General features: G+C 32.0%; 1 protein-coding gene across 1 annotated transcript; it reads left to right on the top strand.

Moving 5' to 3' along the window:
- Positions 1-299: 299 nt before the first annotated feature.
- On the top strand, positions 300-15829 carry LOC143071931 (synaptotagmin-11-like). The gene is made up of 5 exons (XM_076246628.1): positions 300-708; positions 4310-4375; positions 7084-7982; positions 10809-10953; positions 14077-15829. The coding sequence occupies exons 1-5, from the start codon at positions 672-674 to the stop codon at positions 14394-14396; spliced, it is 1467 nt and encodes a 488-aa protein (XP_076102743.1). The 5' UTR covers positions 300-671; the 3' UTR covers positions 14397-15829.
- The last annotated feature ends 2137 nt before the right edge of the window (positions 15830-17966 follow it).

Raw genomic sequence — 17966 nt, 5'->3', positions numbered from 1 at the left:
ATTTTTACATATATCCATATGGGTCAATCAATTTTTCCCAAATTAAGTTAAGAGGGGGGTGGGGGGTCAGTGAAAAAACTATGTGAATTAAGTTTTTTATCCTTCATTGAACTTTTGATGTCGTCCCTAACGTATCCATGTTTACTTAATACAAAAATAACCCAGGGGAAAGTTCGGTCAAATGGTGTAGGTAATGATTGAACAATATATTTCTTAATTAAATTTCAATAAGAATAAACAAGATTGACACGGTTCAATGGTTGTCTAATTTCTACCTGTATTATAAACAAGATCTTCTCATCAGATCAAAACACCACTGGCCTTTGACTTTTGATCCACGTACAAGTACCCCCGAAATTATCACATCTTTTAGATTTAACCATCTGATTCAATTGAATTATTACATTTCGATAACTTAAGTCTCTTCACAGTTTCAAATATTTATCACTGGGCTCTATTTATAGGATTGGATAGTAATGATAGCTTTACGACTTGTATCAGTTATGGAAATTGACTATATTGAGCGTAATCATGTGACCACTGTATATATTGCTGATATCGGAGCAGATGATAGATTTCACATCTAATACTTGACATGTATCGGATCAGAAAATGAAGGAAACTTTTTGGAAGGATTTATAGTTTATTTTTCGAAGGATTATATTTTTAACATGACTATTACATTTCCTTCTATAAACAGTGTGACAGGTAAGTTTTTAATTTATTTTGATTTTGATTTATTTTTCAATTTTAATTTATATATTTCTTTTCTTTTGAAGTCCCTTTAAAATTTGTCACGATTTTACTAATAATACAAATAACTATAGTGTGTGATAACATTGTGTGAGGGAATTCGACGTTTGATGTACCACTGTTCACTCTAGTGCAATTTATGACAATACCACTGCATCAATCAGAATTATTTTTTTGCAGTGTTTTAAGAAATGATTTTGCTTTGTTGTCGCGTATTATTTGTGAAACATTCAATGTTTTAAAAAGGCGAATTTTCTTTATAAAGTGAATGATTATGTTGACTTTTGAAGGCCAAACTTTCTACAGCCTTAAATACGCTAATGAAAGATCCAAAAACTATACCAATACATAACGACATGATTATGAAATTATAACAAATCTATTGGTTAACAAATTTTTACTCGTTATTGCAAAATAATGAACTTAATATATCTGACATTTTCTCCCTACCCAGTTTACCCCTATACATTTTTATGATGTGGACTGGTCATTGTTATTGAATCGTAGGCAATTTGATTGGATTAAGTTGTTATTAGTTTACCTTCAAACTTGTTTATGCTTTTCATACATGACTATTGATTAATTAGAACGTGCATGAATGTGACCGGTAACTAAAATGACCTTCAAACTGGACACTGGACGAGTCAATATTATGTTTTATCAATGAAAGTTAAGGTATGAAAGGTAAGAATTGCCCCTTATTCGATTTTCACAAAATTTTCGGAATATACAGTTGGAAAGGTTATTTTTTAAAAGCCTATTGTGAAGAGTAAAGAGAGAGTTTACAAATAATACGTTTTGTTCCATTAAACAAGTCATTTTCGTAAGAGAAATACCGAAATATATTTTACGCACGACTACGGCAGGTAAAATTATTATTTATCATAATAAAAAAAAGCATTTTTCAGTCTCATTGGAATATGTTGATTACAATTAATCCCAAACTTAAGAAGTAAGTAACTAAAGTCAAAATATGTCCGATCTGCCTATTTCTTCACATCAAAAGTCAATACGATCGTTTTAAAGTCAATTTCGTCTACCTCACAAAATCTTGTTAGGCACTATAAGATATGATGATTTAAATAGTCACTTGTTTTGATTGTGAACTTTCACAACATATTGGAAGTTTACGTATTAAAGTTATTTAACTTGAATTGTTTTATTAAGATATTGATATTAATAATTTGTTGCCTAAAGTTCAGTGGCAAATATTTCATGCATGTTCTAGGCTTTTTTTAAAACTTTCTTATTGAAGTTATGTGTGTTAAATCGTTTGCCAGGCAAGCAATCCATACATCACCCTACGGAATAATCTGTAAGGTTTATTTGTGTTCATTTCGAAGGGTAAGGGTACTGATATGGATTTAATGTATATAAACACAGACTGCATGTTCTTGTTCAGGTTGAGGTTGGGACCAGCCACCTTAATTGAAAACTAGTATATATTTCAGGCGCGAAAAATATTGCGACGTGAAAATAGTATTAAATTAACATGCTACAACTTTTTGTAAGCAATTTTCAGGCTGAAAACATGATGTTTGTGAAATAGAATGAGTCATGATGCCTTTGAAAACGGAGGCTTGCCGAGTGATAAATCTAGCAACTTTATAAGTTTGTGATACAAAAAAGTCCCTCGCCTTGTTCTAGACAAATTCTCTTTCAAATATGTTTACTGAATTACAAATTTATGTTTGTTTTGCACTGACAATTTATATCCCATTTAGGACAAGCATGTTTATTACTACTAACTTAATAAGTCTTCTGAATCTTTGTTTTATACCACATAGGTATCCACGATCTTATTTCAGTTTAATACATATGCACCTAGCAAATGTATGAAACTATGACGTGTATTATAAAATTAAATAGATATTGAACTGATACATCTATTCCAGTTGAATGATGCAAACATTAAGACGTACATTTTAAGAATTTTAAACTGATAACCTCATTGGTGTCAACGTCTAACAGTGAACACGCCACGTTGCACCTCCTATTTTTTGGTAAAATAAAACCTAAAGGCATTTTGATTTGTCAGCTCCTTATTTTTGAAAACAAAATAGTTCTTAAGTGTGAAATAGTTTGACAGATTTCGCAATGTTACTGAAAGGTAATATATCTTATGTTCTGGTGCATACATTGCAAATGTTTTATTATTACTATATTGTGTTGTCCTTTGAATCTTCTTATATATGATTGCATGCAGAGACTATAATGAAATACTGAATCTGTTTTTTTTTAATTATAATGCAAAAATGTTTGCAACATTCATTTTGATTAAATAATGCAACCAATTCCATGACATGTATATTAAATGTATGAAAGTTTAAATGTGTGCGCCAAATCACACAAGTTACCATGTAATGATTTAGAAATGTATGATTTAACGGTGTTTTCTGTATACTTTTTGTACGTTGAAGCTAGTTCTTGTGATATACAGTATATTTGTTTGTTGGAACACTAGTACATTGTACTCATTGGGGTTTTCAATGGAGTATGACTTTTTTATTTCTTGGATTCAATTAAGACAATTTTGGCCTTTATAGCTTGTGGCAGCAGATATGCAACAACAAATGAAATCCTCCTTTTATACTGCAGCAAGTTTGTGGGGATTACGGATTACGCAAAAAGGTTGAAGCATTTTATGAAAGTAAAAATCAGTAATTAAAAAACAAATCCAGGTGAGATTCATTTCAATCGTATAAAATCCATTAAAGAGACATGCATGGTATAGTTTAAACTTTTAATTAGCTATATTTACATACAATATATATACATTTTTAGAACATGTTTTGTACTTACTACTCCCTGAAGTACGATATTGTGTAGTCTTCTTGCACTGAATGCAGAATATGTTCTCAATGAGTTATATGGAAGCAGACATATTTTTATGATTTTGTCAGCCCTTGTCGTCTTTAACTAACATGACTAAGTTTCTAAATTTAAAATGCATTCTGTGCATTGTCCAATAAAGTTTCAAAGAGACTTAATAGGAAAGTAGGGGTACTTACATGATAAGTAACACTGTGGACAAAGATGAGGGAGGGGTTAACAAAATGAAAATGTTGCGAGTTTCACATATCCACCGACGTCTTGTATGGAGCTATATTATGGAATTGTTTAAGGATTTTATCTAAACTCGCGAATTAAGACATCGTCAGTTTGCAGAGACTTCTTTAATTGTTACGAGTTAACTTCTCATACATTCACTTATTTTTTTTGTCAGTGTAAATTAACAGCTTTTAACCTCTCTGAAGATCCACTTTTCAGATCCTGCTTTTAGACTGATTGTAAACTTGATTTTTACTTTTAAATAAACGTGAACTATTTTCCACTGGACGCTTAAGCAATCAACATCAATAACTAACCAATCAATCAATATTAAAACACAATGCATAAGTAATTTGGGTTCTTAGTACTGACATACGTTTCAGTATGGTCAAAATTAAAAAGAATATAGGGCCACTAATTTTTCAAACACAAACTGACCATTAAGAATACTGACCTATATGTTTGAGAATATGGATGTGTTTGATGGTTTTTATTGTTTTTTCAGATCAGAAACGAGATAATACGGGACATGATGGAAAAGAAGGAGCTCACAGACACCCAATTGATGATCGTAAGTATATATACATAGATACTTATTCGTCTTTGATGATTTATACTTTTATATTACCTATCTCCGTATATGTGTAGGTATTCCCAAAACCATTTAATTCATCAGTGTTTTCCGAGCTAGAAATTTATAGCTGTAGACAGCCTCTGCAATAATTTTAGACCCACGCACGAATAAATGACATATTAAACTAATTTTTCAGACATAAACCCGTTTTATGGCGTTTGTTAACCGTATTGATACAAAGAGAAAATCATTATTTCAAACCTGATTCCAGGCCATCGAAGAAAAAAAATTGTTGCGGGCGGATTTGCACTTTACAATTTATTGGAAAAATATCGTCTGATTATTCTGTCAGTGTGCTCGAGTTAAAATACATTAATTTTGCACGTCCCAGAGCGATACGTTAATATATTAAAACTAGATGATAAGAGTGGTGACTTTTACTACGCAATCTTTATTACAAAGTTAATATTACCATTTACTTGATCTCATTACAAAACTATCAACATGTTGTCAAAAGTTAAAAGAAGATTCACAGGTCAGAAGCATTGATAAAGCTTACGAACGGAAGGGAGCAATCATTTTACTTCAAACGGGTGGGTTATGATGTTTGCCTGAGTCAGAAAATGTTTTAGCGCAAACATTAAGCCCTTCCTTTTCCAACTGTGAAGTAAAATGGTTATTCCTTAAACGAAGCTTTTCAATAATCCAAGCAAACTGGAATCAAAAAGTTAAAATAATTGAATTTCTTGAGATCGGTTTGAAATGATATCAAGTTGTTCCTTGCACTTAGTCTATGAAATGCATCATGAGTGGGTAACTTTTGTTTGCTTTAACATGTAAAGGAAATCCATGTCTTGTGTGTGTTGTTCTGTTTTTAATGCAGAACAAACACTACATACTTACATGTAGATATGTATTATTTGGATTTACCTACTAAAAAGCATATACTTTATATATAACTGAGTGGTTTTTTTTTTAGCGCTATTGATTAAGTAACAGAAACCTCCCATTCGATTTAAATCATGTACAATTAGATTTTATCACAACATATTCTTTAAATGTTATTTCATTATTTAATGTCTTCGTCAATACTAGTTCAAAAACAAATGGCGTAAACAAATTCTGTATTTCGATGTGCCGTCATCCATTAACAAATGGCGTAAACAAATTCAGTATTTCGATGTGCCGTCATCCATAAACAAATGGTGTTAACAAATTCAGTATTTCGATGTGCCGTCCTTCATAACAGAATAAAAGGACGTGGTCATGCTTAATTTGAACTATCGGATGTTTTTAGTCGAAAAATCACAATAACAATTGTGTTAAATGTGTGTACGGTACAAATTATATATAAGTAAATTTGAATATACGTATTAGTAAAAATTAAAACTGACAAATCTTCTTCAGCAGCCTTATAATTTAGGTTTCATCTTTGTTGTCTACCCATTTGTACACGAAGTAGTGTACTAGTTTGGAGCAAAATGATGCCATGTGGCTTTTTAAAATAAAAGACGTTTCAAATACCATAAAAGCAAGATGCTAATTGACAATACAAATTTCGAATTATTATTGTATATGTATCACAAATTTACAACAACAAAAAACAAGATTAAAAATGACAAAATTACATTTCAGAAACATTTAATATAAGATGGAATTAAATCAAAATAACCAAAGAATCTTAATTTGATGGTTGCACGTAAGCAATTGTCCAGTTACAATAGTTACAATTTAAGAATTGCAGTTCGAATCCTAACTTTTGATTTTTTTAAGTTGAACGCCGCGCGGTGACCTGTATTTTTACAAGTCAATGTACTCTGGGTTTTTGATTGATAGTTGTCTTTTGGCATTCATGCCACATTTCCTTAATTTTTCGTTTATAGATGTGAAAAGTTTAGGGTAGCTATGTGGCGGGAAAAATCATGCGTCTTGGAAATTGGACTTTTTTCGAAATAATTGCTAGTTCTTATGATAGATTGCTGTACAGTGATGTACTTTAATAAGTCTAAGAGTCTATAATAGTTTTAGGGATGTGTTGGAACATGGTCAAACTATTTTTTTTTTCTTTCTTAACTACGAAATGTACTTCAACATATTTATATCTTTTATATATTCAAATCAACTGGCCGTAAAACTCTTGCCAAAGTAGGGCGTCCGGGTTGCTGTGTTGGATATATCTAGTACGCAGCAATGTCGGGCCAGAAATGGGACGTTAAATCCGATGCATCGTGTAGACAAAGTGGTGCACTCTCTGCACGTTATTCGCAAAGAACCCTTGCAACAACTCTTTGAGGGGTCCGTAGGTGACATGTTACAAGTTTCAAGTTCGGTCTCTATCAACATACCCTTATTTACCCGTGGCAGTGCCAATTTCCGGACCTTGAACCAATTTGACCTTTATTATCGGACCGACCTATTGTTTTTAATTTTGACTTTGTTCTAATCCTTAAAATGAATGAAATATTTGCCACTGAACGTTATATAATATAATATAATATGATATAATCAATCAATCAATATGTATTTTTTATATCTTTAATTTGGTTGCTATTTAAGGATGATACCACGCTAAAACTAAACAATCAGAAAACAAAATCAATAAGTAAAGAATAATTTCCACGAAACAAAAACAAAAAATAAACACTGTAAGGCCATCATTATATACAAAATTAATACTTAATTGCATTTTGTTTTTCTTGTTTTAGCTGTGGTACAGGTCATCATCGCAGTATGTTGTGCTGTTGTTATTTCCGGTGTGATATTTGCATGCATCATTTGCCTCAGACGACGCAAATCTTCAGTGCGGCGTAAATCTAGTCTTGGACATTTCTTTATCACAAATGATGCGCCATCGCCGTTTGGAATTGCTAGTTTAAACAGCCAACTTTATCGGTCACAAAGTGAAGATAACAAAAATGCTGTTGACGACACAAATTATAACACTTTTATGTATAGCGAAGAATACCCACAAGAAGAGTATTCCGAATTGGATTTGTCCGATAGATCGAGTACACCCTCCGGTGATAGATCAAGTACTCCTTCCGGTTCAGATATAATTGAAACTACTTTAAGCGGTAGTCCTCAAAGTGACAAATCTTTATCTGACATGAATAAAATTTCCGCTATCAAGAAATTGAGAATGATGAGAAGGGCAAAGTCAATGGGCAACTTGACCAGTGGGGTAGCTTCCGGTGTTATTTATAGACCAGATAACGACACAGTCCTTACGCTTTGTTTAGACTACCATCAAGCAAATTCTGTGTTAAATATAGATTTACAAGACGCCATGGATCTTCCTTCCAAAACACATAATTCTGAAGTGTTTATTACTGCTCATTTATTCCCTAAATCAAACGAAGGCATAAACACGAAAGTCGTGCCTGTCGATGAAATTGTACATTTTGACGAAATTTTACAGTTTAGTAACGTATCGTTACAAGATTTAGAACATTGTACAATTAGACTGTCTTTATTTTCTAAGAAAAAGTCAAAACCAAAGACCAACTTTATTGGTGAAGCATTTATACAGTGTACTGAAATAAATATAAAATCGCCATCTCCAACACGAATGGAAGTTGTTCTTCAAAGGAAAAGGCTAAAAAAGGTAATTCAAGAACATCCCTTATGTTTTTATTGTAAAATATTACAATATAAAAACTTAGGATCTAGAGTGAATAAACTCATCCTAGATACCAGAATTGAAATTTTGTATTTGCGCCAGACGCGCGTTTCGTCTTCAAAAGACTCATCAGTGACGCTCGAATGGAAAAAAAAGGTTAAAAGGCCAAATAAAGTACGAAGTTGAAGTAAAAGCAATCTTAAATTCAGTTTTGTTATAGATTTCATATTTTTTTCATTTGTATTTAGTTTTGTTTTTAAGCGTAGATATAACTCAACATAAAAATTATGCTCCTCAAAATATCATCTTAATTATTACAAACTTAATGGACGTGTATACAGTAACTTCTCATACAATCATCAAGTTATATGCTGAAAACCCGTTACATGTAATTTACAGTATTTATCTCTTAATTAGACCTCCTTTGTCTATTATGCATGACTTGATATTTGTAAAATACTGTTTTTATGGAATTCGATATAAAATTCTGCGCATGAGAACCACAAAAGGCTAAGCTGACATTTAACTCTGTTTTTTTTTCTAGTGGTAATCGAGAAAGTTTTGTAACTTTTGCATGTCCACAATATGCGTGAAATATTTGCCACTTGGCTTGGTTTTTAGCTTCTAGTCAAAAACGTGCTGAGATTCCAATTAATTTCTGTATATACTCTGTATACATATCAGATTGAAATTAGCAAATACGGCGAACGAAATTAAAAGAAAATAAATGTTTATTTCATCTATTGATCTAACATTAATTATAGAGCTCCACGTTTGCTTTTAACATTTTAATTAAAGAGAATTCCATCCGAATTAAAATTTAATAAATATTTGTTTCTTTTCCAACATTTCATTACTGCCTATGAAGGAGTTGCTGAACATGAAAGAAACTAACGAATTTTTAAAATGTCAAATTGATTTCCTTTTTCTTTCAATTTTCTGTTTGATAGATACGACTCAAAACCTTCTAAGAGTACCACATGAGACGTTCAAAGAAAAATCTTTTTTGAACTTATTAAATTAAATACTATTTTGTTTTAAGTTTCACAAGAACAATATCGTTTGGTTAAGTTTGATAATCCGAATCAGCTAATAAAAAAAGACAAAAACTTGAGAATTAATGTGCATTTTTATGTGTGTCTTTTGATTGAGTTAAGCCATGTCAATTAATATTTTATAGTGTGACTTTCTCTGTTGTGATGTTACACTATTGTTTCAGATAAGGGTGAAGGTTTGGTACCATTAAAACGTTTAAACTTGTTTCAATTGTTTGCACAGTACTGGCCTAATTCAGGAATGTTGTCGTTTGTTGATGTGGTTCATAAGTGTTTCTTGTTTTTTATATAGATTAGACTGTTGGTTTTCCCGTTTTAATGGTTTTACGCTAGTAGTTTTGAGGGCCCTTTATAGCTTGCTGTTCGGTGTGAGCCAAGGCTCCGTGTTGAAGACCGTACTTTGATCTATTTAATGGTTTACTTTTATAAATTTTGACTTGGGTGGCGTGAAGTTGTCTCATTGGCACTCATACCACATATTCTTATATCTAATAATATTTTGCACAAAAAAAAGGCATTTTAATAAGTTTCTGTGCATAGTCACGTCGTCCCCTTGTAGAACATTTTAAAGATTGTGCTCTCTGCATTCCATCAAGTTTCATTTTTATTTTAACTTAGTTAAATATGTTAAATTCAGAAAGAAAAAAAAATACGCTGTTTAAAAATTACTTATTATAAACATGCAATCTTAATATTTTATCGCTTAATAGACAGGTGGTGATTTCAATATCAATATAAAGATACACTTATCTTGAATTGATTAAAAAATTTGGCACTTTCTCAAATCAATTGATGACGGAAACAACTTTCCCTTTTAAATTAAAGTATTAAGACATTAAAATTTACTTATTCTTTCTTCCTCCATAAAGAAAATTAATAGGAAAACTGATCGGTTGGAAATTTATATATATATTATAACAGTTTAATACATATGTACTATATTATTTGTTAAAAGAAATGGGTCTATTTATTTTTCATAAAAAAGACAAATCTCATATACATCCATGAAACGAATAGACCGAGGCAAATTAGGAGGAAAATATAATAAAAACAAAACACACCCCATCCTCAAATATGTATAAACATAAATAATTAGCAATAATATTTAAACTTGCGAATCAATTAAATCAAGAAAATGTATTAGTCATATAGATGTTAAAATTACTATGTATTAGATGTAGCCTTCTCGTATATGAGTGGTGTCGATTCGGAACCGAAGTTAATAGAGGACTACATCTAAATTACATAAAAGTAAAAATAAGGTTTTTTTTTTTTTTTATCTTTTATATAATAATTCCGTAAAGATCAATTTGTTTTGATAAACAGGAATCGTGCCATCATCTCAAATCTACCAAACGTAGTGACCACTATATATACTATCTTGTCTTTTTCTGGCTTAATTGCCAAAACCAGAACCGTTTGCTTATAAGTAATAACACATCTATGTAGATCATAGATGTTAGAATATTCACAATTTTTAAAGGCAACTTAACAAACCAAAATGAATAATTTGAAGTCATTGTCTTATCTTATATATCGACTCATATAAACCCACAATTTATCATGGAATCTGATTTTGCACATTTCTTTCCAATAGTTCTTGAATCTTAAAGATTTATCATCTGTAATAAGCTATTAAAAAGGCTATAAGAGCTATTATATAATATTGTAATTCAATTGGTTTGAATATTTTTCAGGTTTTAGTATTTCAAGTTTAATTTGTAGATTTCAATATCAGAATATTTTTTTCTTGTAGCATTCTACTGCAGACAAACATTTAAACAGCAATCTGGGTGAAATATTTGTTTTGCTACAGTATAACAGTATGGCCAAAAGAATGAAAGTATTTATAAGACGAGCAGAACATTTACCGAAATCAGATAGACTTCTTGGACAACCAGGTAAACATTGAGACAATTCATTGAAATCACATTGACAGTTTAAGGATGTTCGCTTGTCATGTTATGGAATTCCTGTCAGTTTTTCGGAATCCTCTGATTTTATCCGTTTGACTGCCCTAAAATATTTTGCTAACTAACCTCCATTTTTCTTTTTATTAATATTTTACATGTATAATTATAAGCCATCTGTAAAAGTCTTATAAAATCTTTGTTATTTTTTAATTGTTTTTGAGAACTCAAACATGTCAATGATAAAGCTAAGAAAAATCAAGAGTGGAACATTTTCCCGCCAAAATTTAAATGGCTTGTTTTAGCTAGAAAACAATCACACGGTTTCATATTATTTTCACTCTTTTGGTTACTTTATTAAACCCCTATCAATATATACTAATGTTATCAAAAGCTGGTTATTTTGAAACTGAGTAGCGAACTTCCTTAATTCATTGATTTTATGGAAATAAAACCTATATAACAAAACTAAAGTTTGAATTGTCCTTTGTCTGATAACCTCTATGAACATGTGTCTGATATAGCCTTTTGATAATCTGTCATTAAAGGAACCTGAATAGAAATGTAATAATGATATTTGAAACTTATTTGCCACAATTATTATCAAGCAAGGCTTTTTGTAAATTATTGTTTAGACTTATTTCATAGCATATTCAAAATCAAAATATTAACCAGAAAATAGCTTCTTAAACCGCTTAAAGAACTTAAAAAATAAGAAGATGTGGTATGATTGGCAATGAGACAAGTTTCAAACAGAGACCTAAGGAGGCACAACATTCAATCATGAGCTAAACCATTGCATAGTGAGCATTAAAAAGATCCAAAATGAGTTTCCCGTGTGAAATTGAAATATCAGATTTCAATAGAAAAATACTGTGTTTTTTTTTATTTATAAGAAGTAATACTAAGTTCTTGTGTATATTTCTATGGTGGCCGGATGCGGCCATTTCGCCTTTTCGCGTTTTCGCGTTTTCTCCTTTAACTTTCACGCGAAATCGAGAAATCGGGCAATCGAGAAATCGGGAAATCGAAAAATCGGGAAATCGAAAAATCGAGAAATCAAGAAAGCAAAAACGCGAAATCAAGAAATCGAGAAATCGGGAAAGCGAAAACACGAAATCGAGAAATCTATTTCATTTCCCGTTTTCGCTCTCGCGTTTTCGCGTTTTTGCTTTCTTGATTTCTGAATTTCGCGTTTTCGCTTTCTCGCTTTCCCGATTTCCCGATTTCCTGATTTTTCAATATCTCGATTTCGCTTTCTCGATTTCTCGATTTCCCGATTTCCCGATTTCTCGATTTTGCGATTTCGCGATTTCGCGATTTCGCGTTTGCAAAGTGAAAGGAGAAAACGCGAAAACGCGAAAAGGCGAAATGGCCGCGTTCGGCCACCATACATTTTGGCAGTATATTTCATCAGTTTAACCGTTGCATTATATATTAAAAAGGATAAAAGGAATTACCAAATATACCATGTACAGTACACAACTGACTATATCTACAAATATACCATGTACAGTACACAACTGACTATATCTACAAATATACCATGTACAGTACACAACTGACTATACCAAATATACCATGTACAGTACACAACTGACTATATCTACAAATATACCATGTACAGTACACAACTGACTATACCAAATATACCATGTACAGTACACAACTGACTATATCTACAAACAACACCGACTATTCTGAACTGATATTGTCATTCCCACATTAAAACAAAAAACAAAAAAAAAAACAAGCTACACATGATCTAGATAGACTGATATGGTACAGGCACAGGGGGCGCATCCAGCCATTTTCAAAAGGGGATCCCAGACCCCAGCCGGATAAACTATTATGTTCCCATTCAAATGCATTAATCGTCAATAAAAGGGGGTTCCATCCCCTACCCCCACACCTTGGATCTGCCACTGAGACAACAACTGTGGTCGACTTAAACTAGTTTTATTTGCACACAAACATTTCGACCACGCTTTCGCAATTACAACCAAATGCAAAAAAAAAACCTAATGCATACAACTACAAACCTACATTCACCAAAAGAATGACCACTGACGTTGGGGAATAGTATTCAATTACGGAATTCAAAGCTTGAAAGCGTTATCATCCCACATACTATGATTCATAGCTTCAAGACTAATAAAAAAAAGTATGATTAATTACAGGAACCCAGATAGTATAGTTGTCATACATAAATAGCCTCATGTTCTATTTCTGAAGCCCAATACACCATTATATATGATATATTGATTTTTCCTGATATATTGCATTCTGGAAATAGCAATAATTGTTATTGATTACATAATTTTTACTTCTAGTGAAAATCCTTCTTTTTGTAAGCTTTCAATTTCGAAATCAAATCTTTGTCCGAGTTCCTTTAGTTGCGTAATACGAATGTGTCTTTTCGTATAACAAAATGGTTAATTAGTTGATTTGTGATTAAGTGAAATTACATTGGCGTTGTAGGAGACTGTCAAGTAAAGGGACAAAGTAATCAATGTTATCTCTGTTTTCTAAGTTCCAAATAAAGAAACTTTTTGTAAGACTTGGTTATTTTGTACTTTAAAATGCAATGGTTAAGATGGTACCTAACACTACTGGGAGATAACTCGGTAAAGTCAGCTAAACGTTTTAATTACGTTGTGTTGTAAAAGGAATATTAAGCTTCTCAATGATCAAAATTGGTGGTTGTCAAACTGATATATAACCAGTGTGATTTTTCTGATAAAACGGTTGGTTCAAAAATTTTTTAAATTTTTACATTTTTGTTAAAGGGTCAAAGTAAATAATTTGACAAAATTTAATGAAAATTAAACGAGCCAAATTAATTTTAGAGAAAGTGTTGGGTACCACCTTAAGATGTAGAAGGAAGATTTTTAGATGGTCCTTTTGCTGCTTTGTACCTTTAAATTATTTAATCAAACTGAATTTAATGATAAAGATGCAGGAGGAAGACTTGCACCAATAATTTATGAAAACAAACCGAATTTGAAAGTTAAGATGCACCCTTTTGCACAGTTGATTTATTAAAGCATACTGAATTGCTATGCTTAATACATGTTCTTCGTTTTTACAAGTTTTTCTCTTTTATATTTTCAGTCCATTACATTATACTAAATATTTATCTACACGGTGAACTTATTATGACCAAAGAAACAAAAACTGTGAGTGGATACAGTCCGGTGTGGAACCAACCATTCCTTTTTGACATTCATAATTCAACAGTTGGTGAGCATGCGCTAGAGCTTGTGATAATGAGAGGTCGTCGACATACAAGAGATGGTGTGATAGGCCGTGTGGTGATAGCAAAACATGGGCCAAAATCTGGCGTCGATCATTGGTTGGAAATGATTCGGCCATGTTCGCACGAAGTTGCCAAATGGCATAATATCCTTCCAGTTATAAAATTTGAGCCATGATGATAGACCATGGAAGTGAAATAAAGTATAGTACTACTATAGAGATACTTGGTTGATTGCTGCAATTGACAATTTAGCAGGTTCTGCAATCCGGGTATAAACACTATGTATGCCCTCAGAATGATTTTCATGCTTTAAAACAAACTTATGTGATATTTTCGTTTGTGATGTCTTTCAACATTTTCCAAAATTCTTATGTACATATGAGGGTCATGATGGGTTTACAGAATAAAGAATGATTGACTAATACTACAGTTAATGGGTCAACAATTAGAAAATAGATAAAAAATGACCCCAAATATAAGAATTGTAGAATAGAGAATAGCGGGTGTTAAAAAGTGAAGAACGGAGAATAAAAGGACAAAATTAATAAAGAATAGAGAAAAAGAGAAAAATGGTTTAAAAAATAAATAATACAGAAATGAAGAACCCCACCCAGACCCTCATAGACAGCGTTGTTCAACTAGTCATATTAGTAATAATGGAAATGTCTTGTTTTATTGTTATAATTGTCTTAATGTAATTGTACATGTACAAACAATTAAGTGTTTTCAAAATGAAACGTTTTTATTTCATTTAATTTGGGGGGAGGGGTTTACAAGGTTTATAATTTTCATATGATGGACTTTTCGTCTTCAAAAGACTCAGCAGGTGCACGCGAATCTGAACAGTTAAAAGATAAAAAAAAAAGTTTGAAGAGTATTTATTGAGGGCCACATTCAGGAACATCTTTTATTAATATTTCGAATAGTTCAAAGTTTTGTAATGATTTTGAAACCGATTAAAATGTATCCGATTATATTTTTGTGAATATTCAAGAAATTTGTATAAAGTCATAAAAAATTTAACTTTTCATAGCTTTATTAGAATTATATGTTTCGGTATACACGATGAATGTAGTTCTATGGAGTATGTGTATAACAATAATCGAATGCTGTACAAACCGGGAAATTTTTATATAGATTGCATAGAAATAAGATGATATTTTATATTTTTCATATTTATGTCCAGAAATGCTTTTCGCGGCCAAACATAGAAATTCACCATCTCAACTTGTTTCTAAATGTTGTTGTCTCTCAGGTATTAAATTAAAGTTCCAGCTGGCTTGTCAGTCGACACAGTCAAAATTTGCCGTATTTATCCGGGTGCGGGATTTTCTCGCTGCGTTAAAGATCCATTGGTAACCTTCTGCTATTTTCTACTCTTTGGTCTGGTGTTGACTCGTTCACACATTCCTCATTCCCATTTCTCAGTTTTATCAATTCATAAACTTAATATGATCAAATGGCCCAGTATGAATATTCCTTTCTTCACACAGAAATATAAGTATGAAGCAGTAGGGAAAACGGTACTATTTATTCTGCCATAGGCGACAATACTAACATTTTCTAATTTTACCACTTTTTATAATAAAAACCTGGATAAAACATTTATGTGTGGTGTTAGTACTTTATTACTCTATTTTAAAAATTGAAGCCAAATAGTATCATCACCAATTTCCAACGGAGCTTGTTTATGTTATCTATGCCCACCGTCATTTTACAGCAAATTTATAAAATTTTGAAAGGCTTTTCGAATAATTCTCTAGAAAATATTTCAATAGGTTTTAAAATTTATATTGTAAATATAAACACTACCGTTATTCATAGATAAATAAACAAATATATTGTACCCTTACATCCATTCACGGCGCTCCGAAGTAAAGTTGACTTCCTTCACCTGTCTTGGGTACACAAAAAGCCAACCTAATACTGGGAAAATGTAATAGTACCGTTTTCCCAGTAGGTTATCTTATCAACTCGTTTATCCAATTCTAATATACAAAACAGGAGAAAAATCTTCAGGGAATCAGACGAACGCTAAACGGACAGAATGATAAGCGTCGAATTTCACGATGTATCAAGAGGCATACAGAGGGATGATAGGGAAACCAAAAACACAAATATCTATTTTAATTCGGTATCATGTATTAATTACGCCTATTTGAACGTGTAAACCATCTGCATTTGTTTACACCTGTCCTAAGTCAGGAACCTGGTGTTCAGTGGTTATCGTTTGTTGTTGTTGGTTCATAAGTGTCACTGTGTCCCGTTTCTCGTTTTTGTCGAGCCTGCAAAAGCTCGACTTGGGGATTGTGATCCGGCGGCGACTGCGTTAGCTAACTTCTTAAAAACTTTATATTTTAGAAGGTAGAAGACCTGGATGTTTCATACTTTGTGTATAGATGCCTCATGTTACGAAGTTTCCGTCAGTCACATGTCCAATGTCCTTGACCTCATTTTCATGGTTCAGTGACTTCTTGAAAAAAAGGTTAAGATTTTTTGTAATGTTAAATTCTCTCTTACTAGAAGTAATAGAATAACTATATTTGGTATGTGGGTACCTTGCAAGGTCCTCATGCCTGTTAGACAGTTTTCACTTGACCTCAACCTCATTTCATGGATCAGTGAACAAGATTAAGTTTTGGTGGTCAAGTCATTATCTCAGATACTATAATCATGTCCAACTGATAGTGTAATCTGACCTTGACCTCATTTTCATAGTTCAGTGGTAATAGTTAAGTTTTTGTGTTTTTGTCTGTTTTTCTTTTACTGTATGCAATAGGTCTACTATATTTGGTGTATGGAATAAATGTAAGGTGTACATGTCTAGCTTGCAGGTGTCATATGACCTTGACCTCATTTTCATGGTTCAGTGGTCAAAGTTAAGTTTTTGAGTTTTTTTTTTTCTCTTTCTAATACTATATGGAATAGGTCAACAATATTTGGTGTATAGAAATATTATATGATCTATAATATGTAGTCAAGCAGGTTTTATTTGACCTTGAACTCATTTTCAAGGTTCACTGCTCAGTGTTATTTTTTTTGTTTTTCGGTCTGTTTATCTTTAACTATAAGCAATAGGTCAACTATATGTGTTGTATGGAAGAATTGTTAGCTGTACATGTCTGTCTGGCATGGTTCAGCCGACCTTGACCTCATTTGCATGGTTCATTGGTCAATGTTTAGTTTTCTTGGTTAATGTTAAGGTTTTGTGACAGTTGTAATAAAGCTTTATATTTAGGACTATCAACATAATATCAATGATTAGTAAAGAAGGCGAGACATTTCAGTGTGTGTACTCTTGTTATGTAGATTAGACCGTTGATTTTCTTGTTTGAATGGTTTTACACTAGCCATTTTTAGGGTCCTATATAGCATGCTGTTCGATGTAAGCCAACTTTGACCTATAATGGTTTACTTTTACACATTGTGACTTAGATGGAGTGTTGTCTTATTGGCACTCATATCACATCTTCTTATATCAATCTATATATAACATTTCATAAAGGTTCTCGACATTCATATATTCAGTAAGATATAAAATTGCGAATGGAAATAGGGAATGTGTCAAAGAAACAACAACCCGACCACAGAGCAGAAAACAGCAGAATGCCATCAATGGGTCTTCAATACAGCGAGATAATCTCGCACTCGGTTCTTTTAACATGTATGTTAAAATATGAGGGTAGAATTGTGCCATTTTGAGACGAGAAAGATTTAGGTAAATCTCAAAGTTCTTTCATACGAG

This window comes from Mytilus galloprovincialis, chromosome 4, assembly GCF_965363235.1.
Source record: "Mytilus galloprovincialis chromosome 4, xbMytGall1.hap1.1, whole genome shotgun sequence".
Taxonomy (NCBI): Eukaryota; Metazoa; Mollusca; class Bivalvia; order Mytilida; family Mytilidae; genus Mytilus; species Mytilus galloprovincialis.
Note: the sequence above shows the minus strand (reverse complement) of the source record. Positions and strands in the feature narration are given on the sequence as shown.